This window comes from Pomacea canaliculata, linkage group LG4, assembly GCF_003073045.1.
Source record: "Pomacea canaliculata isolate SZHN2017 linkage group LG4, ASM307304v1, whole genome shotgun sequence".
Lineage (NCBI taxonomy): Eukaryota > Metazoa > Mollusca > Gastropoda > Architaenioglossa > Ampullariidae > Pomacea > Pomacea canaliculata.
The window spans coordinates 10,450,470-10,477,696 of NC_037593.1; the positions used below are offsets into that span (position 1 = coordinate 10,450,470).

Genomic DNA, 27,227 nt, shown 5'->3' on the forward strand with positions numbered 1-27,227 from the left:
GCTCCGCTCTCGACATTCCGTGCCTTAGACACAGTGCATGACCCTCACATTCACTGCCCTTCGGGTCACTAGGCTATGAGACGTGTACCTTACATTACGCAACAGTGCTAGCATACAAAAGACGTCGGAGAAACTGCCGCAGAGTGTGACAGTGACCAGGTAGAATCCCAAGGATAAGAGTTGAAAACCTTTCCTCAACCGATGGGTGTAACTAGTCTGGAAATACACTGATAAAAGAATGCCTTGAGCCGTCGTTTTGCACGAGTTCCTCTGCAACTGATGAAATACACCTAAGTAGCCATATTCGGTGGCAGGAGTCGACTTCAAAAGCTTTGAAGCTCAGGATAAAAACTGTATGCTGATGAGGCATATGTTGCCGGTAAAAAAGACAGCCAGAAGCGCCTCTTTTTACATGATGTGCTTGTACCTGATGGCTTGTACAAGTGCCTTAATTTCCACTCTCTTCACTTGCTAAGAGGGGCTAGATTGGTCTTATTCGCTCCATCCTTTCTATCGGTCTTGTTCTCGTGGCTTTGGTTATGATTCTTAGTGCTTGATTTTGTGCTTGGTCCAGGGTCTGTTGGTATGTCTTGACTGCTATCATCTAAGTGCTTGACCTATATTCAAGGTGCGGTCTTACAGTTCATTGACAAACGGTTTTGAGGATTTGTTTCATTCCCCTCCCCTCACTCAGTTTGTGCCAGCCAACTTTCTCATAATTTTCTGTTTTTGTTTTTGTTTTGTTTTTTTGTCTTGGCTTCAATATGTTGCTTCCATGTCAGCCTTTTGTCAAAGTTCACACCCAAGTATTGCTATTAATCATCAAAGTTGAGTGATATGTCGCCCATCGTTAGTTTTCCAACTTGTGCTCTGAGGAATGATAATTTCACTTACTTGTGCATAGGCATTGGCAAACGCATTAGCAGCCATTTCCAGTGTCTTTCCTTTCACAAGTGTGATCCTCGGTCTCTTCGATTCTTCAGTGTTCTATAAGCTAGTGGTGTCTCTATGTCAAGGCTTTCATTCTTTTCTCTCGAAATTCTTCTTTTCAGTTCCCTATTAGTTGTTCTTTGTTTTTTTCCTGCAGCTGGATGTTTATTTATTTAATTTTTGACTAGGGTTGGTATGGCCTTCTTTCTCGCTTTGCAGAGCTCGTCGTGTGCTTTGGTTAGCGCATTTTTTTTTCAAGATATACTCTTGAAGTAAATAAAATATCTTATATCAAAATATATACAAAATATCTATCTTTCAATTTATTCTTTATGCATTCTCTCAGCATTCTTCATTCTTGCACTACGAAGCACTTAAAGTGATCTCTTTATTATGATCTAGAATATTCAAATAGTTTCTTAGGTACATCTGCAGTACTATTGTCTACTTTGCTAACTGTTTACGGATGTAAAAAAACGTGCGCATGTTAAAAAAAGAACAACAAAACTGCTATTGTTTTACAAAATGACACAAAGATAATTTTATCCGCTCCACTCACTGCTTGTGCACAAGCGAAATCCGGAATTAGTGAGTCGTAAAAAAGAGTTAACCATTATAGTATATGGTTCTGTGCCAATGTATCCGTACACCAAATCTTCTTCCACTAGGTCATGTTTCAGCGAAACCAAACTTTTCCAACGGACTACAAGCCAGTGCGGCAAAGTTAACTCATCCATGAGGTAGACCGGTACTGGTGGGATATTGTGGGATGGCGGGGTTCAGATGACGAAGCTCGTAACTAAATCGACTCCATCCTGCGTCAAATCCAGTTTCAACAAGGCCAAAACGAGGACATACCCAGGCAGCAACCATGACCTTGTCTTATCGAGCAGCTCAGTTCGCTTTCATTTGGAAAAAAATTGCAAGACCAAAGCGTTGAAGAAGTTTTAAAGGCTACAACTGGAGGTAAATTCGCCACACTGACCTTGTTGGACTATGATGTAGACACCTTTGTAGGAACTTCAAAGAGGTGCTAACCTTGTCAACAGCCCAGGAAGTACTAGGGCGGAGAAAGAAGAAACAATCATGGGTCAAATGGCTACCAACTATTAAGGACCATCACCAAAGATCAGTCAAGACCTCGGTCATCTAAGACAGCAACGGCCACTTTTACAAAGCGCTGCTGTACTTAACCGATGGACTTAATATTGCAGAGATCTATAAAACTTCAAGCTGAAGACAGACGCTAACATCTTTCAAAATAACTAGACTAGAATGTATGAACCTGCAGACATACTAGTCCTACGGGAGGAGGCCGAAAGAGCGGTGCGCCAGAATTGTATAACCATCAGCCTAATTATCCACCCAAGCAAAGTCATACATGGACGCATCAACACCACCACTGAAGAACAGGCTGGCTTCAGACCAGGTAGGATCACGGTTGAGCCTGTCAACTGTCGAATACTAATAGAAAAACATCTTCAGCATTAGCGGGACCTTTATCACAACTTCACAGAAAAATACTTGATAGAGTCTGACACGAGAGGCTATGGTATGCGACGAGAAAATGCAATATTTAAGGTCTCATCCAAGTCATCGAAGCGCTGTATAATAGCTCAGGGAGAGCAATACTGCTGGATAACCAAATAGGATCTTTTTTTTCACACGCGAGCAGGAATCCGTTAAGAGTGCCTGTGCTGTTCAACATCTTTTTGGAGAACATCATGCGTGAAACTCTTGTACAGCCATCTCAATTTCATTTCCATCGGTGAAAGGCAGATTTGTAACTCAAGCTTTCATACCATCTGATAGCAGGCGCAAACAGAAAGTTCGAACGCATATTGGATAGAGACCAGATTTACTACGAAGCATAATCTGTTTAAGTCCCTAGTAGTACCGATCTTCTTTTACGGAAGTGAAACGTGCTCTGCTTGCCGATATGAAGCCAACGATGTTCTTAATTTTAAAATGGGCTGAAATCAAAAGCTATTGTAAAACTTCTTTAACCCGGGTTTCCTGACACCACACGACACAAAGAGAACGCTAAAGCTGTAGTTGCCATGAATTAAATCAATCACGCCTTACGGTTTTTCCCCCCTGTGGGTCATTTATGCTTACTCACCTGTTTCCCCCTCCCAATAAATACACAAGATGGTCCGTATACCTCTTAGTGGTTATCTACCTTATGTTATCGGGCGTGACGGTAAACGCGCTTGTTATAAGTTTGGATCAAATGTCTTGGATTCAGATCCTGAATCCGGCACGCTGCATATAGAACCTGTTTACTTGTCCGGTGCTTACTCTTAAAATAACCTTATGTGGTGTCTTATATGTACATCACCATCCTTGTTCAGAGAACTGAAAATGTTATCATCTCCTCTAAACACCCCTGGGCCCGTATTGCGTGGGGTTTGCTTCTATTGTTACCTTTGCTGTTTTTCTTTAAGAAATTTTGCAGTCTAGCTGGCACTGGATGACACTGTGTCTTGACCGCGACCGTTGCCTGTCAACAGACAACGCCGTCAGTCAGTGATGTTGATGAGTGTGACTGCAAACTGCCGTTCACTCCACATGCGCTTCTCTAGGGGGACTTCGCCTCCGCCTTGCAAACTTAAAAAAAAAAGACCAGCAGCGACATGTTGACTCCAAAGCCCATCCATCACGTCCTCCACTGTCTTTATGGCGCTTTTATCTCGCTCCCCATGTCTGCGCCGCCGCAGCCCATGACAGCGCCCCCTGCCAACGGAAAACGGGGAACAGAAAAACGAAACAAGGTCTTCAGATGGAAACTTCCCCACCGTCCGGAACTCGACGGGGAGCACGAAGGGAGGAGAAAAGGTGGAGGATGGGCGTGACTGCGAATCGCGAAGCTTGTCGAAAGCTGGCTGCGATTTGTGAGTCGAGCTAGCACAGCGATCGGCGGGTGTCTAAGTTCGTGTTGATCGGCACCCGTGTGTGTGTGTGGCGCAGAGCTTCTCCTCGCACGCGCGCGGGGGTGTGATCTTGCCTCACGACCGGAGAAGGTGGTGAAAGTTCTTTACGGCGCGTCGACTGTCGTGCGGCGCTGGACCATGGAGCTGACGTTGCGGCTATTCGCTGCGATGGTCGTGACGCTCGTGTCGCTGTGTGACGCCTTTCCTGCTCACGGAGGCAGCTCAGGTAGGTGTCCCAGAAACATTCTGCGTGGTTTCCTTTCTGTCAGGTAGACACAAAAAAAGGCTTAATAATCTGCGTGCTCCATTGAATCACGGCATTGTCTGTTTTGTTCTTTGTGCTCTAACCCCCTCTCGCCTTCCCTACTCTCTAGCCTCCCTTTGCGTCAACAGTCTAGAGTCTGCAGCAGAGTGCTTTTACTGCTCATAAAAAAGTGGTGTGACTCAAATTAGTATGCCTCCACTGACCCTGGACCCAAGTCGGCAGATGAATTCTATCCGTTTATTTAATATCTGGCCATGTGTTCTTGTAAAGGTCCTTGGGGAGTAGTGTGTTTGAACCCCACTTTTCTCGGGGCTGGCATTTTGCGTGGGCAGTGCATGTCTCTACTACCTCTCTCCCTTTCCTTCTCCAGCCCTCTATGGAATCAGGTCCCCATTCCAGATAGCTGCTTAGGTCGACTTGGGGAGCGGGAGGGAGAGAACCAGTACGCCTCCAGGTTTGGATGTCAATGCCTTTTCCACTCGGAAGTCATTGTGACTCACATATAAAAGTAGGAATAACTTTGGAATGTCGTAGAGTGTCAATAAAGATTATCATTGGTGTCACGAGGTTTCAAAGCAGCACAACACACATCTTCGATCTTCGATAACAGAATTTACACAATTTACATCTCGCAGGTCGACATCTTGTAGTTACAGATTCCAAACTTAATGAAGCTTTCTCTAAAACAACCGAATCTTTGTTACGTGAACAACATTATCGTGTTGCAACTCGGGCGAGGACCCTCGTAATACTAGTCGAACTAGTTCTTCTGGGTTTCGGTTACAAACACTGAATATACAGTGTGGTCCGGACGGTAGACGGTTGCTCTAACTGGAGACTGAACATACGTCATCGTCCTGTCTAATTCACTGACGTCAGAACGGGAACGCTGCTGAATGATTGGTTGAATGCTGTCAGTGTAAATACCTCCAAATTATGTGAGAACTATTGTATTGCTTAAAGTGGCAAAATGTTATACCAGTTATCAGGAATCAGTACCGCCTTCATTTATCCATTTTGGGAAATCAAATATAGGAGTAAATAACGAGAAAAATAGCATATTATTATACTACTCTAGTACTGTAGTACGCAAAGTGTCTTTTGATCTACGTCTGCAAATAACAGTCGAGGGAGGTTAAATGTAGTAGAGTCCACTGTGCGGAATTCGTGCAGAGCAGATGCTATCAGTCTGCTTAGTATTGTAATAAAAATATATTTTATGAATAAATAATAATAATAAATGCAAAATTTGTAAAGCGCATACTCACACTCCTAAGGAGTATGCTCTTAGCGCTTAAAAAACAAGAACGAAACATGGACAGCACACGAAGGACAGGAAAACAAACAAATAAACAAGATATGAACTATGAAAAAATAAACAACCGTACTAAACGAAGAATAAAATCAGAAAACATAAAGAAGAACCAACTAACAAGAACAAGAGCTGAGAGTAGCATGATATTGCAAAAGGAAGGGTGTAAAAAATGACTAGCAGTATGGGAAAGGGTGTTAGGAGTAATGGTTACGGAAGAGGTGCGTTTTCAGTGCACGTTTAAAGGATTCGGGTAAGAAACAGATCTACAGTAAATGGACGAAAAATGCATAGCCCTTCTATCCCATACGATAACCCCCCTCCCCCCCAAACAAAACAACCCAACTGTGACTGATTCCCATAATCCATCTCTTGATGCATATTAAAAAATGCAAAGTTTTAAACTGTTTCTGGTTTTATATGCCAACAGCTTGAGTTGTCTGGAAGGCACAATTTATACAGTACATTATTTAGACAATACATTTGAAGCAATATACAGCGTATACACCTTTTAAAGGTATAGATTGTGCAATATATATCATCTTTGTCTAACTAGATACTAAAGGATACGGTTTACGCATCAACTGGTTTATTGTAATTGCAAATACAATATACATTTTACGCAGAATCCGGTTCACACAGGCGGATGAGGCCTAATGACAGTCTCCTTCTCATTTAGAGCAGATTCAGTGAAACACCTTTTGGAATGAAATGCGATTTGAAATATGCTCGCCGTTGAAGAGCTGGTTTCTCAACTTCTGGTTAACTGACAGACATTTACACCCCCTAGTTCTCCCTGACATTTGCATCTTTTCTAAACAATGTTTTTTTCACCCTTCCTAACGTTGATAAATAGGTGTCGTTTCAAAGGTGCAAAACGTCATCCTCTGTCTGTTTAAGGGAAGTCCTTAGTAAATTACCGCTGCTTACAAATCCTCATTGCATCGTATATAACATCCCAGGTCACGTGGGTCTAGGCTTGACGATCCCGTTGACAGAAGTCCGTTGTGAACGATTTTCGTCTCTCTCATTTTTGTTAAAAAAGTTACTATTATAAGGCCAAAAACGAAAGTATGAATTTTTGGTTTTAGTGTTTTTGAACAGGAAAATATCAAAGTAGTGTCAGCTATCGTTCAACCGGTTGACCTTCACCCAAATTAGATTACTGTTGATTTTTCCTAAACTACATTTGTCAAGTATTACTTATTAACTTTTGCTAAACGGCGGGTCTCTGGTTCATTTTTCTCGACCTCGTGTGTGTGTGTGAGAGAGAGAGAATGATGGGGAAGGAGGATAAAGAGAAATGTTCTTGACCATTGCCTGGCACAATCGCTGGCTTATTTTACATTGCGTCTTTCTGGCCTTTACACATTTTGGACGCGTAGCTTCCAGATATAAAGCTTGTTGCCTAAGATGATAACGCTCTCACATGTGGCCTCATCACCCCTCCTGAAAGGTATGTCTCCAAATTTCGTGTATCCCGTTTGTTTTTTAAATGCAAGGCGAACACTGATGGGGGAGCCCTTCTCCCTGCTGGTAGGGAAGCTCTAGTCTTATGTCCATACCAAAAAGCCTATTTGCTGTTTGATGCATTCTTGTAGCCTTTTTCTGTTGCACTATGTAATCAGGTCATTGGCACAAAGTATAGAGTACGTACGTGTTGGGGAGCGAGTTTGGATGAGGTCACTATGTGAAAAAGATTATGCCAAAATTAAATACAGCATATGAGACGGTGCCCAAGAGGGCCAAGCGTTGACGAAACAGTTGGATGGGGTTGTTAGACGTTGGTATCGACTTTCTACATGGAAAAGGGTTGTCCGGTGGCACAACGGTTAACGCCTGTCACCAATACAATGAAGGTTGGCTGTCCTTGGTTCAGCTCTCGTCTCGGGCACGCTGTTCTTTCTCTGCATGCGGCATCTGTTAACAGGACTGGCTGCCTTGCTGTGATATAGCCTTCGTTGCTTAGTTGCTTGCTTGGCATAAAACACCAATCCCTATCCCCTCCAACGCACACACCTCTCCACATGGAGATGTTCGTAGGAACGGTTTGCTTTCAGAAATTTATTGGGCCTTTTGTGTAGGGAAAGGGAATACGAGCGTGCATACTATCCTAATCGTATTTTGCAGATATCGTACAGGTCATTACCTTGGAAAGTAACGATGTCAGGCACAAGCGCTCCATTGACATGCCGGACAAACTTCACCTCCGATTGGTCGGGAGCGGAATGGAGACGGAGATCCGGGTTAGACGCAGTCTGAAAGACAAACCAGAAGTTACAAACTTTCCGTTGTTTGTCATAGAAAATGGCACCATCACAAGGAGATACCTGGCGCCACTACAGGTAAGTGGCTTTTCTGTAGAACACAGAATTCATGCAGCTTAGTGTGTGTGTATGTCCGAACTCGTATGCACCAATGAAGCTTCATAAGCAAACGCACCACTAATATTAGGAAATCTGTATTTATCTTTTATTTTTTGAAATGTTATTTATATTCGTATTCATATCAGACAATGTTAACACCCCAAAAGTCGCACTGGCTCTGTTGTAAACCAACATATTTGTATCTCTGTCGTACAGACAGCTGCCATCTATTCTAATGACACTCAAGGGCACACTTTCATCGTCCGACGAATGATGGATCGCGCCGAATTCATTCTGGTATGTTATTTGTCCTTTCTGTATCCTCGAGGGGTCCTCTCGATTTCCTTGTTGTGGGTAGGACCACGTCTGGGAAGCAGGATCTTCATCTTTCATTCTTCACATTTCTTATACGGTTTCCTTTAGTTGCTTCCGACATGTAGCAGACGTAAATGTTCTGAGAATCAGAGAATAACAGTTCACCAACATCTTACATCCATTTGCCTTAAGACTGCTTAACGATGTCTTAGAGAGAGAGAGAGGAGGCTTAGAGAGGGGGAGGTGTGGTCCGACGATTGTAATATAGTTGTATAAAAGCGAGATACAATTTGAGGATCTGACGGTTACTTGCCAGAGAAATAAGGTGCTGAGACGGGATTTGCATATATATGTATGCGGTGTCGGTGAGTTTGGTGAGGAAGCCACTACCTGGGGATTTTCGTGGGAAAGGATATGTGCCGTTCTCTGTTGTTGCTGGTGGTTTTTTTGTGTGTGATCTTTATAGTTGACTATACTTAGCTATTCATAGTTCTGTTTGTAGACATTTTTAATAGACTGCATTTTGTATGCCTTTAAATGTGCAACTGCTCCTCGCCTTACCTGTACTTTTTACACCCCTCTCTAAAGGTTTTTAAACAAGACATATGTCGAACATGTGACTACGTTAGGCATAAAAAAAGTAATTTTGATATATCAAAATCCCTGGTGTTGTCGTGTTATACTGGCAACCACCTCATAATATCCCACAAACGACTGTGTTTGGGTATTATGCTACTCCATGCTTTTTTGTTTCAAGTAGTTAAAAGAATTGACTAGTTGCCTCTAACCTACATTATGTTCAGCAAAGTGTAGTTGAGTAGATTTAAGTAATATTTCGAATGGTCCGGTGTTGTCTTTAAAAATGAATATTAGGAACTAAGCTAGCAGACAAATATTAATAATCAAATCCGAGAAAGTTATGGTATTTTGTCATTAAATCACGCTCGTGGAAGATAGGTCATACTGTCTAAAGTTTAGCCTTAGAATCATTGAATTAAAAGATCATTAAATAATAGTGATTTTATGTCGATAAACCCTCAAATAAATACAACTCCACCCACTGATAAATGTGTCATGTGCAGGAAGGAGTATTATGGGATGGTTTGCAACAGTTTCATATTATGCCAGACCATGATGCAGTGCACAGAATCTACAAGCAAGAGCGAGTCATGGACTTTAGAGGCGACTACATCGAAAATACAGGTGAGTCTTCTATTGGCATGATGTAGATAGGCTTCGAGGACCACAGGTAAATCATGTTATACCTTCGGCAATGCATGACAAATGCATTATGCGCTGTTGGTCAGTTTCCATTTGTTATGATTTCGTAACCTGGCCAGGAAAAGACTCCAGCGCTAAGTTGAGATAAAACAGTGTTTGTGAGAATTAAACAAACATTAGAACTAAAATACCTCTTGGTTATTACGGATCAAGGGCTGTATATATTGCGTTTCTCTGGCATGGCATGTAACAGTCTCCAGAAGCAAGGGCAGGCCATCGCAACCGACCAGACGCAGACGACAGTCACAAGTGAGAGAAAATGGCTTCACTTCCGGGTTGAGATTAAAGACAACTGGAGTACCGAAGCTTGCCCGCTTGCTGAACAGATGGGCTAAGAGGCTGGAGGCTACGCTCACAAAGAAGAAAAAGGTATATTAGAACTGAGCTTTGGTATGAGACTGACAGCCTGCCACGACGAGGCGTTCGTGTAGTCATAACGTAGTTACATTGATCATTACCTTACTATCAGCCATTGATTTTTAGCCTCAGCTTTCCGTATGCATGGAAACTACATTTCTTGATTACCGCTCATTTGGAGTAATCACCAGAATGCTGTGACCTTGCTGTAAAAGACAATTATTCTGGTTGAACTGTATCTATATTGTACTCGGTTGTTCTTGGTCCCAGATCTAATGTTTGATCTAAAACTTTGCTCAGGGATTTAATTAACAGACATGCAGACACAAACAGTCGCTGATTATGCAATATTCCGTCATTCCTGAAGAAGGCATCTGCATTCTGTGGACACTTTTATCTGTGGCATCTTCTGTTTTTCGCGCTGCCGCGTAGTCTCCATACGAACTTACCGCACAACGTGTGATGCTGCCCTCTCTGAGTTTATATCACGAACTTGTATTACTGGACTGCTGGCAGACGATTTTCCAGTTTACTAAAGCGAGGCAGGTGTGTAAAAAAAACTTCTGGTTGAGTCATATTCATTAAGGCTCGCCGAGAATAACAGCAGAGAACTTTGCAAGAGGCTTTTGGTCTCGCAGACATATAGCAATCCACCTATACACGTCCGCAGTTTATATACAATGTAGGGCCATTAAACCGTGGTCCAGTAATGCTTTGATCCCAAGTTTTTGACACTAGGTATAGATCGTACGGACTTGGACATGGCCCTTCAAACACTCGAGACAAGTGTTGACAGCTGTCATTTTGGCATTGCCAATATCCGTGATTGACATGATATACACTATCGCGGATTAAATATTTAAATGCTGGCTTATAACTTCAAATAGGTATTTATAGAATATTATTCTTTTGTTTATCAATAAACAATAAAATAACTTACAGTGAAATTAAAATATTAATCTGTTTTATCCACGCTGAGTGTCACTGTTATGGAGGCTGCCATTGTAACCAATTCACACCTTACAATGCTACAAAGTTCAGAGAAAGGATTGTGATAAAAATTATTTTTTATTATTTATTGTAATTTATGCATTATCAAAAAATATTTAAGCCACGGTTAAGCAGTTTGGACGCCAATCACCTTGGCTTAATGGCCCTACACTGTATAATGTACTGTAAAGCACAAAAAGCTAAGCGCTTTTATAAATCCTCTGAAGTTGTTTCATCATCATCATTATTATCATCATCATCATCATCATCATCATCATCATCAACAATAACAACAATAATAATCAAGAAGAAATTCTATAATAAACCTAATTGAAAATATTTGACCACTGTTTTAAGGTTTTCGATTTGTGTAAAAGCAGCAATATTTTATCTTAGAATTGTTTCTTATAAACAACGCACTTAAATAGTTAATATCTTATTATAATGGCCGAAAAACATATTCTCGAGCCAAACAAATGTTAGGTGATTATCGTAAAGCCAGATTACATTGTAGATCTAACGTACGATATAAACAAATGAAATGGTAATCCATCATATCTTAAACAATAACTGCATGAGTTCAGAAAGCAATATAGTCTGCATCCCCTTCACGGCTGCCACTAACAAAACATCGCTGGATTTGTTGTTATTCTCAGAAGTTTGCCCAGATTAAAAGGTGTGTTTGATGGGCTCCTTATTTACTTAGTTTTCTGCGTACCCAGGAGGTACCCGACATCTACTAGAGACCTCCATTTTTGTCTGTCGGCAGCATATTTATTTACGTTGTTCCATGTCAGTTTCTGCTTCTTCGATTCTTTCTCGACTGACCTTCGCCATGTTTGTTTTCGTGACCGCGTTTTCTCTTACCAACAGTTGTTCAGTGAAGGGCTGTTTGGGATGATGCATTTGTTTTCATTCTGCCCTAGCCAACTCGATCTTTTATGGTTGCCATATTTCTGCAGCTGGCATTTAATATTCTTTGTTGGTGAGTATGCCTGGCCAGAACATCTTAAGGTTCAGACATTTGTTTTTGAAAGGTCTCCAATTTCTGCTTGATTGTTACTTCTACCTTCCAGCATTCACTCAGAGTAAGGTCGAAAGGACATTGCTTCTGTAGATTTTTAATTTTGTATGTTTTTTTTAATTAGAACTGTGAACTTTCAGATTTCTTTCAGCGTGGAAAAGGCTTAATTTGTTTTGGCGAGCTATTAAGCACACTTATCCTTTCTGGTTGTCTACAGATGAAGGAGAAGGAGTCATCTAATGACCAGAACGAGAAACAAACAGAGGAGAGGGAGAAGAAAGATGCTGCATTCAACACGGACTGGTGGAAAGCAAGGGGAAGGAGGAAAAGACAGGTGGAAACCGACTACGAAATTGAAATATTTCTCGTTGCTGACTTCAGAGATTATTCTGGGTGGGTGACTATCTACGATATCTGTCGAATAGGCAGTAAAACAAATGAAAAGGACTACTGGGTGATTATAAATAAATGAAAATGAAGTATTTGTTCAGTGTGACGTGATTGCAACGCAAGATCGGCCATTGTTGTCTTCTTGATGCAGAGACATCGGTTATAACATTAGCGTGGTGTTTGACCCACAGAAAGCTCGCTGTTTTGTGTGATGTCTTACTGACGCACAGAAGGACCATGTACTGTCTTGCCGTTTAATACCCAGTAATTTTTTTTAATGTTGACTAACAGAAGGCTTGTAACTGATTTCCATGATGTGCAACATGCAGGAAACTGCTGTTTTACCGAACGCTTACTTACTGCTTTGTACAACGTTTAAAACGCAGATGGCTCAATTACTATGGAGGCAATGCAACCCGCACAGAAGTGGAAATGAATCTTTACTATGCTTTTGTCGCCAACTCAGTAAGTTTTCTTCAAGTACTTTTATGACGCTTCAGTCTACCTCACACTTTATTTTTTAGCAGCATGCAAGATCTGAGGAAAATGCCAATGTTTAAGCTACAATACTTTATAGTTGTGTACACGGATAAGAGACAGAATCCTTTTCTTCTAGGAATGGATTGCACTAGCATTTGAGTCTTCAGGTGGATACTCTATTTCAGATCTCGCAAAGGTACCGCAGCATCGGCAGTGTGGACCCTAATCTCAAGATCGATGTTATCATCACTGGACTCCTCATAGTCAATGTGAGTTGCGTCCCCAGTCTCAGAGAGAAGGAGTCGGGGTGAGGGGGGGGGGGGCGAGGCTGAATTGGCGAGGAGGAGAGAGAAAGGGGGGGGGGGAAGAAAGAAACCGTTAATCACCGTGTAGACATTTACTGAGAAAAGCAGTTTCTTCTGTCGCTTTCAGCGCTTCCGCAAAAAGCATTCATCCGCGTATGTGTGTATGCGTGTGCGTTCGTCAGTGTGTGCCTGTGGTATGATCTATACCATATGGAAGATTTCTTCTGCAGTAACAGCACTACCGACAGTCTAATGTTGACAACCATTCATTGTGACCTGCTGTGTTACGACCTTCCCCCCTCCTCCTCCTCCTCCTCATGCCAGTAGGTAAACGGGTAGAGGTTAAAGAGAGGTCATTAATTGCTTCTGTCACATCATCATGTGTGTACTTAGCTGTTTGCGACTGACTGGAGCAAGGTCATTCTTCTTGTCACTTTCATCGCACGCAACGTCATGTTCCGCTTCATAACCTCCTTCTCTCTATGTGTGCCAGCCTGCTTTTGTGTGTGTGCGTGCGTGTGAGAGAGAGCAACAGAGAGACAAGAAGGAGAATTCAGAGGGATTCATTCTTGCTGTCCTGCTGTCATGTTCGTCAGTCACCATGAGACATTTACAAAGGGTCCATAAAAACAGGAAAAATATTTTTTCTGTCACTTTCAGTTCTACAGAGATTTCATTTTTTGCCATCTTTCCTTGCCTGTAGTTTGTGTAGTTACCACATTCTGTGTTTTCGTGAAGAGCTGAAGGACCCAGTATACCTTTTTACAACTGTACCGGAATTTTGGCTTTGGTTTTACTTACCAATAATGGTGTTAGCTACAGACTGGGGAAAAGAAGCCTTCGGTCTTTGAGATGGGATAAGGTAAAAGTAAAAGGTGCTCCCCTAACCTTTTCATGTCGTTGGGAGTGAGGTGTTAGAGATCACACTTTTCTCGAGTGCCAGGTTTATGTGAGGGCGGCGATATCTTCTTTCAACAACCCTTTATATGTGGTTAGGTACTCATTCCCAACAGTTGCGCCACACGGGTTTGGACGCCAGCTTTCTGTTTCTCGGTTATCTGCTTCCCCTACATGTCAGTGTACATTCATTGTTTGGAATCCTACTTGTAAAAGGTCTGCAACATTCTGATATACCGTGTACATCCTGTGACATGTTCTATTTAAACATGGTATGGCACGCTGGCATCTTGCTTATTATGCCGGTATAAACCCAGTTCATGCTGCCTCACATGTCAAAATCTCACTCAGCCTTTTGTTCTTGCAGTCTCGCGATGACTCATACTGGACCGAGAATCATGTCTTGAGTCCAGGCTCCACGTACGTCGAGGCCAGCGAAGCTTTGGACAGCTTCCGGACCTGGGTACGGAACGCACGCTCCAGCCTGCCGCCTTCTGACCACTGGATGCTTTTCACCGGGTATGCTCCTGATTTTGTTGCCCTCTAGTCTGTAAGTAACGGGAATGTGAAACAGAAACGCGTGTAATGGATAAGGGTGCAAAACCAATTACATCGCTTTCTCTCTCTTCCCTTGAAATGGGCTCAGGCCTATTCAACACACACACAGACTCTGCTCGTCAGGGATGAGCAGGGTGAAGGGTAAGCGAGAAGAACAACAAAAACAGCAGTAAAACAGCGATGGGATAAATCTCATCTTGCAGTCGATTCTGCGGTTAACCCAGCTTCTTTTGTTTTTATCCACCCTGCGCGCAGCACATGGTGCTCATCTCTTGCCGGCAGGTGGCGCTCAATTTCTGCTTAACCACGTGACAACCTACCTCTCGTTATTTATAAATATTACGTTTATTTTATTTTTTTGCTTTGTTTTGCCATTTGTCATCTACGTTTACTTCCTGTTTTGTGACGTGCACGCTTATCTCTGGTTTTGTCATTTGCAAGCTATAGGCTTAGCGACTTTTATGTTCTGCTTTGTCAGTTACAAGTTACTTTTAATATCTGCTTCGTCACTTACAAACTACGTTTATTTATTTGCAGACTACGTTCAGTTTTTGTTTTGTCCTTTGCAGACTATGCTCATTTAATGTCTCGTCGCCTCAATGGCACTGCTGTTCTCTCGTTTCAGGTACGACATCTACACAGACAAAAACCCCAACATCGCAGGTGAGCAAACTTGTCATTCCATTCTTGCGAACTTGTGTGAACATCCACGCTCAAGTCCACATGCACACACACACACCCTTGCAAAAAGTCTGTAAAAATGTTATATGAATAGAACAAGTCACGTATCTCTCAGTTCGTTCACACGGCAAATTTGCAACACTGGTGTCTGCAGGTCTGGCCAAGCTGGGTGGTCTATGCAGCTATCTGTCCGTGTCCATCGTCGAGCAAGATAACACCGCCAGTGTCGGCGCCACAGCTGCACACGAGCTGGGTCACAGGTCAGTGGGATGACATACTGATATGGTGACATATTGACTCGGGGACACCGGTGCACTTTGGCCACTTAGGCCACCTAGCTGTACAAGTACCTGACTCGGATAGGTAGTAATCTACGGAAAATGCGTGTTGTTTGCTATATCCGAGTTATTAAAACAACAACAAAACTCTTTGCACAGGGGCATTCATTTTTGTTTGTTATCAGACACTCGTTTTAAACGTGTTTTTCGTGCATTTGTTCGACTGTACTCGCGTAAAGGTGAAGTAAATGAAGTGAGCGAAGAACCAGTGAACTGTAGGTGGTTCACTGTGGCTAGGACACAATATGTAGAAGACAGAACCCAACCCTGGCCTTCCGTCGTCTTGTACCTTCCTTTGAAAATCAGGTACACGTCAGTGCTGGGTAGACAGGCGGGGGAAGAGTTGGAGGGGCACCTTCTTCGAAGTCGATTTACTTTAATATTATTATAAAGATCTCTCTCTCTTCCCCACCCCACCCATTTCAGTTTACGTGGCAAGCACGTAGGTCGGGCCTGATATTCCCTGTGACGTTCTCTCTCTATACTCTATAGCCTATCTGCCCGTCATGACGGCGAGGAGAAGGACTGTCGTGATGAAGACAACTTCATCATGTCCCGCAAGCTCAAGACGCCTGATGCGGAAAAACTGGCCTCGCGCCCCTGGCAGTTCTCCCAATGTTCTGTGAAGGCCTTCCGCGAGTTCCTGTCACAGTGAGTATCCTACGAGTTCATGCGATCCCAAGTGAGTCACTAGATGAGAGCGTTTGCCACAAAGACCGCATGCAAGGTTCACAGCGAGTAGAAAGAGACGGGTGCTGTTTTGTCACAGCCAATAGCACATAGTCAAAGTTTATTTTTTCACATCCAATAGAACATGGTCGTGTAAAAGCGCGTTGAGTTCACTGCGCTTGGAAAATGCGCCACATAAGTGCTAGATGACGATCATCATCATATAGCCACTCATTGCTATTATTAATAGTAGAATATTTCAATTGTTTATTGATTTAGCACTTATTTGAACTTGATATCGGGTCATCTTTCTCATTTTACATGTTGCAGGGTGAAGTGCGGACAGCGAGGTCCTGCACGGGGATCAGCGCTGGCGACCGAGTTGGGTGGGGGTCAGGTCTTCTCAGCTGACCTTCAGTGTCAGCTCGCTCTAGGCAAGCATTCGTACTTTGGCAGAGTGAGTACAAGTTATTTCTTGCACAGTTAGGCAGCGAAGGCCTCTCCACTTGGTACAGATGTTCTATGAGTACTATGGAGGTAGTTATTGACGGCTCAAGGCTAGAAGTAAGAAAGAAAAACAAATAACAACAAAAAGGCCGAGAGACATAGAGATGGAGGGAGAGAGAGAGAGAGAAAAGTAAAGAACAAAACGTATGTATATTGCTACATTCCCACAGAGTCTTCAATCGACAGAGTCGTTCAGCAGCATGTGCCGACGGTTGTACTGTGCCGTGCCAGGCGAGCCAGGCCTGTACCAAGCCATCTTCGCCATGGAAAAAACTACCTGCGGCGATGGCAAGGTAAGTCCAGCTATCCCCCATCAGTTATGAATGTAAGTACATGAAGGTGTGATGAGGGTTTTGAAATACATTAAGTTCATACAGTATTACTTGAGCACTACCTTCCTCGATGGCGAGTTTCCTCCCAAAACGTGCATTCAGTAGCTCAAAGCATACCTGCCAGTAATGTTGACAAGACTACGTAGCTAGTAATGTCACCTGAAGCCGTATTCATGAAGCAAGGGTAAGTCGTTATTTATAGGCAAAATGGGGGCATCGATGAAAACAGCTTGTCAAGTTACGACACACGCGGATATTGCTTCATGCTACTTTACTCCTGGAAATCTTTGCCACTTACTTATAACTACGGTCCCAAGGGAGTCTGGACCTTACCTTTTCGTATGTACACAAGACGTTTGCCCTTGATTCACCTTGAATAAGGCCCCGTAGCAAACTCATTGCCACTTTCAGTACAAAACAAATTGCTCTCGCAACTCAGTAGGTTAAAAATATAGATGCCGATAATATTAATAGGAATGCACATTGAATATCTTTTAAACTCAATTTATGATGTATGCCAAGACACCATTAAAGCTATGCATTTATAAATTATGCCAAGTGTGGTTTAAGTAGTGTATCTAACGTGCGGCATAGCGCCTAACAAAGGGTTGTGTTTAAGAAGTCTACAGAGAAGTTTTAATTTTGAAGAAAAAGTTATGTTTTTTTTTTTTCGTTCTATTCTCTCTGTTTGCAGTGGTGTATACAGGGAAAGTGCTCACCTGATGCACGCGCCCCAAAAGTGAAAGGTGAGAGATGACTGGAGGCAAGGGTGAAGGGTCAGGGATCGACTGAGTCTGTAGGTTGTTAAAGTAGAAGCACGAGTCATATGTGAAATGTCAGGTGTAGTGTATTCAGAAAGGAAGTATGTTAGAGTGAAAAAATGGGATAGTATTTGAAAACGAACAAGAGGTTTGTCTTTGGTTATGTTAACAACTGACAAATAATGTTAGGTCAACATAAAAACTGATCAATAATGTGCGTTGTTTTGAGAAATGAAGGCAGATGAGGTAGGCATAGTGGTCGCGATAAAAGAAAATTTTTAAGTATTGTAAAAAAAAATGTAAAACTTTATAGCATCATACTAAATAATGAAAATGAAGGTACGTATGGACACGATGACCAAAAAAAAAACAAAAAAAATTTTTATGTGTGGGCGTGATAGAGACGAACATTATCCCGTCAGAACGACAAAATGTAAAACTCTGTCTGACCGTGAAGAAGAGTGAGAGGAACGCTCATAATTATGATAATAAAAATGATAATAAAAATGTTAACGTAGATGTTGAAACATAAAAAGATAATATGTGTGTATTATTCGGGATGAATAATAAAGATTCAAAATTTCTGGAGGCGAAAGTAGAGTTTATTGTAGTATATACCAACTCACTAATTCACCACTAAGTCCCTTAACACTGTTCTTAAGTCGATCATCTGTCTGTTTGTCTCTCCATCCTCCCTTCCCTGATGCGTTTCTGCTGAGGGGCGTCGCAGACACATGTCCACAGGGTGATGACCCTACCGCCCCGTGTGTGGAAGATGACTGCCGGTACTACACACAAAAGACACGTGACATCTACTGCTGCCACACCTGTCGCCAGTATGTCACCAGGGAAATTATTTTGTCGCCTAGTAACGTTCCTGTTTTGATTCCCATGCAGGTATTTTGTCTACTTACTTTTGTTTAGTTCTCTTCGTACCTAGGTTTTTGTTTGTCAGCAGCAAGTTTAACTATGTTAGCTATGTTTAACCAGGACAGTTTCTGGTCGTTTTTGGTTCATGTAAGGATTTCTTCATTCGTAGTTGCGTTCGACCAGAATATCTTGAAAATTGTCCTCAGAAATTTGGTTTGGAAGGTCTCTTGTTTCTGTTCTTATTATAATACTCTTTTGTTTTCTCTGGGGTAAAGTTAAAGAAGTCTCTTTTATTATTTCATAGAAAGAACAAGGCTTACCTGCCTCTGAGGCATCTTCAAACGCTAGCAGTTCTAGTCCGACTGCACTTAGAGCAAATTTTACCAACACTGCAAGCCCACCCACAGACTCATCGCTATCACCAAGCACGACAAGCTTTTCTACCAGCGTAGAAACTTTCTCAGATTTGTCATCGACCACCAGCACACTTCCAACGTCATCAACACCATCGTCGACCTCCACATCTTCAGAGGGAGAAGTCTTTTCTTTCCTCACTTCTACTAGCAGCTCTAGACCGTCGTCTCCGACGACAGAGACTAGGCATGAAGTTTTGGGTACGGTTTTAGCCTACGACATCTTATCACAGTTGAGACACTAATAGAATATTCTAGGTACTATAGAATTCTATGACAATAATAATACTTAACAATGGAGACATCTACCACATAACTTTCCTGGACGTCGCAGGTTCTTTAGAGCGCTAGACGATTTTGCATTTAGTTTAGTCTTTAGGGTGTATTTTGGGGTATCTTATGGCATTGAGCGTGTCTTAAAGTGTTTTAGTTTGTTGTAAAACAAAGCCTGTTTTATGTAGCTTAGTGTTAGTCTGTTTTACCGTGTTTTATATGTTGTTAACACGTATTATGATGCTGTTATTGTGTCTTCTGGTGTTTCATGTATCTCTACAACTGCAGCGTCCACTCCAGCAACGACAACGATATCTGAAAGTGCGTTGAAAACAACGCCTGCAAGTCCCATGGGTTCAGAGGCCTATTCCACTGCCACCGCCAGAGACAAAATTCTGGAAGTGTCTACGAGTCGCACGTTGGACAAGACAGAAAAGTACCTGTCTCCTACACAAACTTCTGATCTGATGACCGGCACAGTCGGAAAGGTTTTAACTTCGAGATTAACAACGGACACGTCTAATAGGTACACGCCCAGAACAACAGTCTCTAGCAGTCCAGCAAACAGTCCGCACCCCGCAACACAGTCGCTGAATGATCTACGCTTGATCGTCGCGCTGCATGGCATAGAACCAGTGCACGCGGCCAACGTTTGGCACGTCTACTATAGTGTTCCGGGCCTTAGTCATCCACCTACCGGCCCACATACTTCACGTCCTTTCACTAGCCCTCCAACTTTACTACCTTCAGTCACAGACCTACAAACTACACCTTCAGCCACCAGCTCACAGGGTACACATCCAGCCCCCGACCCAAAAAACATTTATCCAGCCACGGGCCCGCCCACAGCACATTCAGCCAGTGATCCACACACTACAGACCCAGTCACTGACTCGCACATTACTCGTTCACCCATTGACCCACAGACAGCGCATCTGGCCGAAGACCTTCAGGCAGGATACTTCCCACCGTTTCAACGACTTGCCTCTGCAGCTCTGTTCCCACAGCACATCGCACGCTCAGCAAATGGAGCGCCGTTTTCACACTCAGCGAACGAAGTCAAATTGCCGGATTCCAGAACAGATCGCCATTCTGATGTCGTCACAATAGCGCCAAACCTAAACTTTCGTGGTCTGGAAGGACTATCGTTGCTGCTAGACCACCGCCTCAACGTTAATGGCACTGGATTCTTCAATAATGTTACGGGGCCTATAGTCAACACCACACACGGAGAGGCAGAGTCTCCACAAGCTGGAAAGACCTCAGCTTCCAGTCTTTCCCTCGAAGCAGAGACGATGAATCCCGTGGCAGAATGGAGGACGTTTGGTACATAGGAGCAGACGGTGGTGCAAGGCCCTGACCATCAGTTCGTGCGCAGAACTGCTTAACCCATTCGCAGATTTGACTCACGATGGTGCAGCTGGAGAGTGTGAGTTATGGTTAGGGTGCTAATGTGTGAGTTTTTAGCATGTTTGTGCGTGCGTGCATGTGTGTGTAGGTGCTCGAGCGGTGCAGATCCCGTGAGTCCTCGCTCCTAATGGAATACTCGAGTACCAGAATAGCAGAACAGAAACATCTGTGACCAGACGCTGTGAGAAACTGATCTAAGCAATTCATCATTAGCTTGCTTAACTAATTTATTTGGATCTCTATCGAAAAGGCTGTTAAAAAAGTTTGACTCATGAAACACATTTCGCAGCAATATATAAGGAGTTTCGATGTTTAACAAGTCAGTCCTATATAGAACTTTGTTTTACAAAAAATAGTAAAGGAGGCATCGTGGCGTATGGTCCTCAAAACTCATTTATCTCGAGGCCAGCTGTTTATGAGGACGATGCCCATCTCCTTACCCTAGCTGCCTTACTTTCCCAGCACTCTGCAGTCAGGTACCCACACCACAGCTAAGTCGACTAGGGAAATAGAGCTTTGCCAATACACGCTTTTGTAATTGTGTTCAGGAAAGTGCGTGTGTGCTTGTGCGTATACATAGTGATCGGATTATTAAGATTTTAGAGTCCGTAAAATGCGTTGCACATGCTGTTGGGAATACATATGTACTTTTCATGTATTTAGCATCATTGCTGTTTGCCTCCTATACTGTTTTTGATAATGTTATCGTCACAGTTCACGTACTTTTCGCAAATTTTTTCTGCTCCATGGCCGAAGGGTTTAAAATTGTATCAAAAATGTTCGCCTACTGTAAGCTGTTTCAAACGTCAGATTCCTATTACATTCAGTTCACAGTTGTGCCCAAACTTAAAACTTCCCGTTTATTCGCCCATTTAGCAAGAAGACCCACGCGATCCCCGGCCTTTATTTTCTGGCGTCGTCTCTCTCTCTTTTTTAACCAGTGTCGTGCACTGCTGCTGACGTTCTCTCGAGTTTTTGAAGAACCAAATTATGACGGTACAGTAACCGTCACCACTGTGTGCAAGTTTCAAGCGGATAGACCTAAACACGAATGGATCGTTAAAAAACGTGACCCTCATGTCCCAGTCTCATCATGGACTTTCGTGGTCTCACCTGACAAGACAAAGACGACCACGACGCCGTGCCTAGTGCTTGCGGATTTTCTCTCAAGTTCGTTTTCACTCATTTAACCACTTCACTTCTGTCTCATGCCTGCAGGCTCTTTATTAAGTTCGCGATTATATCATAAGGAATGCCATATTTACTAGTAAAGCCCAGACTTTCGGATCTTGCAAGTTTAAGACAGCAGCATTTAACATCTTACGGTCACCGCTCTAGATAAAGTTCGGCATAGTCACCAAGATATTTCCGTCTTACACCTGATAATCATCGTCACTGTATCTATATTAATAAGTGCCTCCCTTTTGTCTCACTTTTTACTATGTTCACTTCTCCAAAAAGTGCACACACTTCCTTTTGTGTGGTGTCTACGTTACGTAATGTTCCAACTCTTAAAATAAAATAAAAAAGTTGGCAGTGGGTGAATCGTGTGACTTTTCTTTCCGTTTGTACTGCCTGATTATAAAAATTAAACAGAAATAAAACCTGATTATAAAAAAAAATTCTGGATGTGCAAACATAAATTCAATTTATTGTGATTAGTGGACAGATGATGAAGGCACAGTACTGATCATGCACTACAATTATTCTTGATATTATATCAAGTCATTTAACAGTTATTTAAGAATCAAATTATATGAACATGGTACCATTCATTTCTTGCATCAATGTATATATATAGATCCACTACAGAAATGTTGATCTAGCAAGAATCTTGAATTACCTTGCAGGTTGCAGCTGGAAATTGTATCAATAACATGTTTTCCCATCACAATAGGTTTACTAAGAAAACAACATAAAACTACAAAATCAATATTACACCAAAATAAAGCTACAAAATCTGACCATTTTTTGCAATTACTTCTTTACCAATTTGTTAATGTCACATATATGAATCAGTGAACTGGAACAGAGTAGTACAGGTTTTTCTACACGAGAGCTTTACAAAAAATTTACGAACATACCACATTTAAAAAAGCTCTGGCAGAAACCAGGTAATTAAAATATCAAAACTATAAAATATTGTTTTCAGCATTGCACAAAGGTACTTGCTGATGTGAGTTATAGTTCTTTGCATGCTGCATCTTAATACAGTTGACTGAAAGTTTGCTGACCTAATCAGGAGATTTAACGCTTCCTTTTTCCTGGCTTACTGCTGCATGGCCAATCAAAGAGTTCCTGCATTTCTTTCTCTCGCTGAGACTGCTCATTCTCAATCTGTTGAGGTTCCATCAGCCACTCATCCATCTTTGTCTTGGATTGGGCACAATGCTCCTGCAAGTCCCTCCCACCAATGATGCGAGGCAACTGGTGAGCACCTGCATGCAGGACTTTGCAAAACCTTTTCACATTGCGCACCATGTGTCCATTCCATAACACCATTCCATCTCCTAGTGCACTTAATCTGGGAAATGCTGGAATTTCTTGGCCAGCTGCTCTAACAATAAGATCTTGAATCTTTACCCCTACTGATGACACCACTTTGTCAGTCCTAGAATAATCACCAGCATGCTCTTGGGTCTTTTGAGCTCTTAGAAATCCCTCAAGCAAGGGCACACCGAAACTCTTGGGACCACACTCAACAATACGACCTTTTTCTTTAACTGCTTTGCTTTCAAAAGTTTGCTGACTGTAAGCAGAATGTGGAGGAGGTTTTAACTCCTGACTAAAGGGATCTATATTTTCAGGTTGCTGATGGGAAGTTTTCTGCAGATAATCTCTTGCGGTAGTTTCTCTGATACCACTTGGTGCTGAATCTGTTTCAGGTGGTTTGATTATTTGACTGGAGTGTCCTTTGCTGTTTATATTGTTAACTGCTGAGGTTATCAGTTCTTGTCCATAAATGTTCTTTGACCCTGACTGTTGGGCTTCTTTTTGTTCATGTGGGGAAGAAAAAGGGTTGGGTCTTTTGGGTCTTTTGGGTCTTTTGGGAATGTGCTGGAATGGATTGTCCTGCTTGTCCTCATCTGAGGAATCTGTTGGATGTCTTTTCCTTGTAAACAGTGCCAATTTTCTTGAAATTTTGCTTGTCGCTGTTTCATCCTCATCATCACTGATCTCAATTATCATTTCTGACTCTGCACCTGAAGACACTGCCTGACATTTAGTTTTGACCTTTTGACCTCTGCTAAAAGACACATCAGACTTGAGATCATTCCCATACCTGGTATTTACCTCCGAGACATCTTTTTCAATCTTTATACCACATTCTGCAAAAGCCATTTTAGCAGAGCAGTCATGTGTCTCATTGTTGTTTGAAATTAGTGAATCAGGACTGTGTGTTTCAAAACTGTCTGGCACAGTATTCTGACTTGGCTGAAGAAGCTGGTTTGTTGTTAGCATGTCTGGTGTTTCTGGGATGGAGAATTCCAGGTATCCTGGCAACATTGGTGGCTCACACTTAACCTGTCTAATCTTTCCTGCATGCAAAGGGTCATCAACAACTGCCGGTGACAATCTGGACATGTTTCCTGTGCATAGTTGTTTCTCTCTCTTTGCCACATCATTATCTACAGTGGCAGTAGCTACAGTTGATTTATCTTTAGGGACATTTTTCATGTCAGAAATAAGTAACTGTGAGCTCTGACCACCTGCCTGTGTCAGGTTCTGAGATGATAAAGGTGCTGGCAATAGATGTGAAACATCTTTGTTAGCATTGCAATAATCACAGGTGGAGCTGTACAGGACAGCATAGCCAACTTCTGCTTCTTGTATCAAATATTTTCCATGTTTCTTCAAAAGGTTGGTCACCTATCCATAGAGAAACACCCATTTTAAAAATAAAACCAAAAGCATACAAATATGAAGTACTAAACAAATTATTTTTAACATTCTCTTACACGCATACATATCATATTAATCAGTGGCCATAATATCTGAACCTGCAATCTCAACTCTGTACTATATCAATACAAGAATTATGTCATTGAAATGACAATGGTTTCAACAAATATATAAGATATTTTTTTAAGTAGTTCTGTACATGTATATTTAATTGAAAAGCACTTGTCTTATAAAAGTTCTAAATTTTGATGAACAGACTCAGATGCACAGTATTTCTAAATTACTACACTGCAACCATCTAATACTTTATTAATTTGCATAAATTTTTGTTCATGATCAACTTGCACTTTGCTAAAGTTTATGTAAAAAAATTTAAATAGTTTCAAAATCATTTAACAATTTTCACTGATAAATGTTTACAAAGCATGTACAATTTTGTCTAAGCATGAGATGACTTAAATATTTCTATTAATTTTAAACTGACCCCATTAGTTTTTCTTTTCTAAATGTTAAAAACCCTGTAAATACCGAATAAATTATACTTTATGTCATTAAAATGGTGCCAGCCAATAAAAAGTTTCTGTTCTCTGAAATGTAACCCTTAGAAATTTAGCTCTCTTATAGAATTCATATTATATATATTGCTGTGAGATGAGTGTGATGCAGCTTGGGTTAATGATGATGTGCTGGCTAGACTGATCCTGGTCTGCAGTGATAAAAACATTCTTTCTCAATTAGACTCTTAGCATTAGCAAATGGTATCAAGTCGCAATCTGTAAAGCCACAATAAATAGTCTGTGTGATGTCTATAATACAAAGCACAGCAAGCCCACCTTTGTTACCCATTCCTTGAGCTGGTCCTCTATATCACCCTGTGAAGGGCACATCACCAATGCCCTCTCTTCCACAAAGCTGTCAAGGTCAATGCTCTCATCTGTGTCGGTCAGAATTGGAACTCCTCCAGCTGTTGTCACAGCAACATTCATCTTTTGAAACTGCTTGGCACTAAGAAAGTAAAATATGGTCCCTTGAAAAACTGTAGAACGCTTTCTATCTGGCAGGAATGACACATCAGATTTTATATGGCGTTCTGTGACACAGGGAAGAAACTCTGATGGGTCTGGTGTGTTTCTTTCTCCTTTGAGACTGAGGAGGAACTCTTGTAGATATTGTGGTGTCACGATGGGAGTCTGAGATGCAAGGGCACAGACAACCTTGATAGTAACGTTTATGTTGCTCATGACTAAAAGGCAACAGTCAGCAAGCCACTCGCCCACAAAGTGCCCACCAAGCTGCCAGATAATATTTCGAGCTTCTTTCTTTCCTGTTCTATCTAAACATGATGATGTTACCACAAAGGGTTCATATATCACACAGTAAACTGTATGTGGAGAGCCAAACCTGAAAAGTGCATATGGTATACATTTTATCATTACATATGATAATATACAATAATATGACATTATAATATTAACAAAAATAGAAGCAAATTCTCTCTTGAATGGTTGAATTTTTATGATCCAACATTTTGAACTGTTTGAACATTTGAAATATATCTATTATAAGACTACATCGCCATATTTAGCAATTTTAATTTAGCTCATTTAATTAGATTTTATATATTGAATGTACTGATGTCAAAATGCAGCAAGCATACATCTTTTCACTTGTCAAAATAATAGTACCATCAGTTTCAGTTTGCATGGACTTTGTATATATTCTAGAAGCGTTGAAATGCAAACCAATCTTGTACAACACTATACATTGCATGCACTGTAATACAAGTCTATATGTAAACCGCACTGTGTAATTCGTGATGTCTAAAAGTGCACCGTTTGGGCTAACCTTATCTCGTCTCCGTCTGCGAGGATGACTTCTCCGCTGATTTTCTCGTTATTAATGAAAGTGCCAAACTTCGATATATCTCTGAACGTCAAGTTTGGTCGCCTGTCCACATGGATTAGATTTGTCTGTGGATGCATCACTTGCAGGATTGCGTGTTTACGACTTACACTTGGATCATTTTCGATCAGGATATCACAGTCTCGTCTGCCAAGAACATATTCCTTTCCAACAAGAAGAGCAATTTTTAAACTCGAAGAACCTTGTGATTTTAAGTACCACATTTTGTAGCAGTTTCCCTGCACACGCGCACTTTCCTGTCAACAGGGTTAGCTGGGTCAACTCTTCCTGTTTTCGAAGTTCCCTCTCCGCTTGTCCCACCAACACGACAGATTTTTCTTTGTGCGTATATGTGCTCCTCATATAATTTTTGAGTTGAGGAGGAAATTGACTTTCAGACTCTACAAGGTGTAATTCATGGGGATGAAGTGGGTTCACAAACCGTCATTTTCCCCCGAAAGAGAAAGTTGATCGTGTAGCACATCGCGAACTTGTATTACTGGACTGCTGGCAGACGATTTTACCCCCCACCCCAGTTACCTACTAAAACGAGGCATGATACTATAAAGCTTCCGGTTTAGTCACATTCTTTGTTACGGCTCGCCGAGACTAACAGCCAAGAACTTCGCAAGAGGCTAAGCGTTCGTCTTGGCAGACAGACAGCAGTCCACTATGTTACATCACTTCTACTGATATCCATCCACCGTGTCCATAAAGTAAATAAGAAACGAAATGAACTGGAAATCAAAATACTGAAATCTTTGC

General features: G+C 41.8%; 2 protein-coding genes and 1 long non-coding RNA gene across 4 annotated transcripts; 1 reads left to right on the forward strand and 2 right to left on the reverse strand.

The window, feature by feature from the left end:
- Window positions 1-1,362: 1,362 nt before the first annotated feature.
- Window positions 1,363-22,196, forward strand: LOC112561045. Of its 2 annotated transcripts, none has more exons than XM_025233202.1 (18): window positions 1,363-4,089; window positions 7,571-7,785; window positions 8,023-8,103; window positions 9,204-9,324; window positions 9,596-9,771; window positions 11,991-12,166; window positions 12,550-12,628; window positions 12,811-12,912; window positions 14,213-14,364; window positions 15,029-15,066; window positions 15,239-15,344; window positions 15,915-16,073; window positions 16,422-16,548; window positions 16,769-16,891; window positions 17,625-17,676; window positions 18,422-18,588; window positions 18,866-19,175; window positions 19,536-22,196. In XM_025233202.1, the coding sequence occupies exons 1-18, from the start codon at window positions 4,002-4,004 to the stop codon at window positions 20,579-20,581; spliced, it is 3,318 nt and encodes a 1,105-aa protein (XP_025088987.1). In that variant the 5' UTR covers window positions 1,363-4,001; the 3' UTR covers window positions 20,582-22,196. The 2 variants fall into 2 exon arrangements, with proteins under 2 accessions (XP_025088987.1, XP_025088988.1); XM_025233203.1 differs by having other exon boundaries at window positions 12,829-12,912.
- Window positions 4,023-9,671, reverse strand: LOC112561051. The gene is made up of 4 exons (XR_003098645.1): window positions 9,534-9,671; window positions 8,061-8,260; window positions 7,590-7,698; window positions 4,023-4,125 (listed from the first exon to the last, which is right to left on the reverse strand). It is a non-coding gene; the product is annotated as an uncharacterized LOC112561051 (long non-coding RNA).
- A 92-nt stretch (window positions 22,197-22,288) lies between the features above and the next one.
- On the reverse strand, window positions 22,289-27,175 carry LOC112561046 (nibrin-like). The gene is made up of 3 exons (XM_025233204.1): window positions 26,406-27,175; window positions 25,394-25,961; window positions 22,289-24,527 (listed from the first exon to the last, which is right to left on the reverse strand). Exons 1-3 carry the CDS (start codon window positions 26,684-26,686, stop codon window positions 22,905-22,907), a joined length of 2,472 nt encoding a protein of 823 aa, XP_025088989.1. The 5' UTR covers window positions 26,687-27,175; the 3' UTR covers window positions 22,289-22,904.
- Between the last annotated feature and the right edge of the window lie 52 nt (window positions 27,176-27,227).